The sequence below is a fragment of the Daphnia magna genome, linkage group LG5 (genome assembly GCF_020631705.1).
Source record: "Daphnia magna isolate NIES linkage group LG5, ASM2063170v1.1, whole genome shotgun sequence".
Lineage (NCBI taxonomy): Eukaryota > Metazoa > Arthropoda > Branchiopoda > Diplostraca > Daphniidae > Daphnia > Daphnia magna.
The window spans coordinates 4,875,511-4,878,494 of record NC_059186.1 but is presented as its reverse complement, the minus strand read 5'-3'; the positions used below and the strand labels follow the sequence as shown (position 1 = coordinate 4,878,494).

The following is a 2,984-nucleotide window of genomic DNA, read 5'->3' as shown; positions in this document are numbered from 1 at the left end:
GACATTCTCATGCAAACCATTCTTTATCTTTTTTTTTATTTTGGAACAGCTGAAGTTTTATTGAGGTTATAATCTCGCTTCTTCTCTTATTGACACATCTGTTTGCGAAGCTGTGTTCTAGGTATAGGCACACCTCTTGCAGAGGCAATTGTATCTGTACCGGGCTCCGGGCTCGAGGGCGTTACATATTTCCTTCGACGGAACATGCCACATTGAGCTCCGCGCTCCCAGACGTCCGCGTCACCACTCATTTTTTCATATTCATTATTTTGCTGTTTTTAATCTGATTCATAAAGACTGTCTAGGCCTAGACACTTTGACTTCAGATTTGTTTTATCGAGCTCCGCGCTCGAAGGCGTAAAAATTCCTTCGACGGAATGCGCCACACTGAGCTCCACGCTCGTAGACGTCTGCGTCACCACTCTTTCTTCATATTCTTTGTTTTGCTGTTGTAAAATCTGATTTCAAAAGACCGTCTAGGCTTAGACACTTTACTTCAGATTATTTTTTATCGAGCTCCATGCTCAAAGGCGTAGGTATTTCCTTCAACGGAACACGCAACACTGAGCTCCGCGCTCCCAGACGTCCGCGTCACTACTCGTTTAATGCTGTATCTTTTCTCCTTCGCTGTATTTCGTTCCAAATAAAAAAAATGTCCCATTCCATCTGAGAAAGCTACCAACGCGATAAAACTCCTCGAATATTCCTGGCTTACGTTTTCTTTTCTTGAATTGCATGTTTTATTATGTTGAGAAAAGAGATTGCAAGACGCAATCTATTTTGACGGGGACCCATGTAAGGATCCGCCGACCAAATCAAAATTTAAACGGTAAAATTTAACGCGTTGCTTTTTATTGCCCTGTTTTGACCCCAAATTTGTTGCCCCGAATGACCGACTTTCTACTTTTATTATTCTAACGGTAAAGTTAGCCTTCTTCCGCCGACCTTATATTTTTGAACACGCCTGACCTCGTTTGACTTTTTTCGTTTGACACCGGCTAACCGGCTCACCATTACACCACCGTTGACATGCGAGGCAATGGGAAAACATGGGGCCGTATGGTGTGGCTCAGGTAAACCCCCCTTCACTCTCCCCTCTCCCATGGGTACGCGCAATCCCCCCCGCCCGACCCCCCCTTCTGGCCGCCTTGGGCAGCGCGTCAGTTTCGTAAAACTTGAAACTTTGTACGCGTTTTACGGACACTTCCGCTCATTTGCACGCCCTAAACCCTGTATTAAAAATGATCAGCGTAAAAAGATCTACAACCCTGTATTAATCGTTTTTGGATTAGAGAAAACTTGTCTTGCTAGGGAAGTGCCATAACTTCGTAGTTACATGTACCAACCACTCTCCTGACAGCTAAGCAGGCAGATTGTCTTGACCAATCAGAAGCAATCCAATGGATAGTAACACCGATAAAGCTTTTTCGCCTACACAACCATGCATCGGCTGTAGAGCACATCCACAGTGCATCCGCTAATTTTTTCTTGAGATGAGCTTTCTGTTGCAGGAAAGCATCAGCAATCTTTTTTCGGTAGTACTTTCTCGTTCCTACCTTCATTGTAGGACACAACCTTGAAATGAATTTTCTGAATTTTCGTCTTTCCGTGTGGTAAACTGGAAGGCAACCTTCACATAAGTATTCCTGTATGAACAAAAAAAAAACAATGTGTGAAGTAGGATAATATGGCGTTTGGTAAAAGCAAAAATAATACCACTATATACTGGTCGAACAAGGATTGAGTCAATACTCTCGATCTCGGATACCCTTGAAAAGACATCTTCAATTGTGTTTCACCTTGACTTCTACGGGAGCTTTCACCACCTTTGGTTGTTGTTTTTTTTAAGAGACTTATTAGCACCTTTAGTGGCATCAAGTTCATTGCAAAGTCCATTAAAACTATCTAGACTGCTGGGGTGGCAAACCTATTCATGAACACGATAAAAAGACAATTTCATAAGTTGTAATGTGAGAAAAAAAAGAATCTTACTTTTAAATGCTTTCTGATATTCCCTCTGCTAACTTTGGTAACAGAAATTGTTTTCTTCTTTGTTTGGCAGTGATCTAGATGACAATTAAACAGGAACGATTCCTTCCCAGATCCCTTTCCAGCATACGTAAAATAAGTTGGTGGATATGGTAGACCTTTATATTCTTCATCAGTAATCACAAACCTACCATCACCACCTAGAAATAATGAACGAACATGAAGAAACTTTAAATACAGTTCATTAATTGAAATCACTTCATGCTTACTCTGAGATTCCTTTCTTGGTGCATTGGAAGTTGCTTCAACTGCCTCTGCGTTACTATCATTAACACTTTCTTCATCAGAAATAGGAATCTCTTCTTCACTTTCATCATCGTCTCTTTCGTTTCTTTCTAGAACTACATCTGCGTCTTTTGAGCTTTTTCTTAACAACAAATTATAAAAATAGTTAACAATAAACTATAAATACAAGACTTTAACGTTTAAATATTACCTATTTTCACGGCGATTCATTTTTACAAGCTAAAGGACTGTCTTGTGCTCTCAACACTTAGCAGGTATCCAACGCGTGATCTAGTGCAAAATGATACATCAAATGGCAGTTAAAACTAAAAAATCGAGCGCTAGAGGGCGTGGAAAATACCGCTACAGGAGAGTATAAAAAGTTAGTCCGGTACTGCGGTACGGTAGTATTTTCTGTTGAATACCGCGGTACGGTATTGCCGGTAGTACCGGAGTACCGCGGTAGCCCAACCCTGATTTAGTTATACTTTATTTTTCTGAAAATGAAGTTATGGAATGTAAATTTTATATATATAGATTTTAAAATATAATTGGATAACATACATGCAACACATATTTTTAAGGTAATATTTCATTGTTAATTTTTTGGTAATAGAGTAGTGGTATTAGAGTAATATTTATATTTGTTAGTTTTTTTATATATTATATACTTGACTTATTTAATTAATTAACTTAATTATACATTACTT

General features: G+C 39.2%; 1 protein-coding gene across 1 annotated transcript; it reads right to left on the bottom strand.

The window, feature by feature from the left end:
• Window positions 1-1,728: 1,728 nt before the first annotated feature.
• LOC116923163 lies at window positions 1,729-2,565 on the bottom strand. Its single transcript, XM_032929637.2, has 4 exons — window positions 2,486-2,565; window positions 2,259-2,416; window positions 1,993-2,189; window positions 1,729-1,927 (listed from the first exon to the last, which is right to left on the bottom strand). The coding sequence occupies exons 1-4, from the start codon at window positions 2,503-2,505 to the stop codon at window positions 1,820-1,822; spliced, it is 483 nt and encodes a 160-aa protein (XP_032785528.1). The 5' UTR covers window positions 2,506-2,565; the 3' UTR covers window positions 1,729-1,819.
• Between the last annotated feature and the right edge of the window lie 419 nt (window positions 2,566-2,984).

Coding starts and splice junctions, on each gene's coding strand:
- LOC116923163 (XM_032929637.2), bottom strand. CDS start 2,505: ATGAATCGCCGTGAAAATAG. Junction 2,190..2,258: donor ACCAAGAAAGGAATCTCAGA/GTAAGCATGAAG, acceptor CATTATTTCTAG/GTGGTGATGGTAGGTTTGTG. Junction 1,928..1,992: donor ATATCAGAAAGCATTTAAAA/GTAAGATTCTTT, acceptor GTTCATGAATAG/GTTTGCCACCCCAGCAGTCT.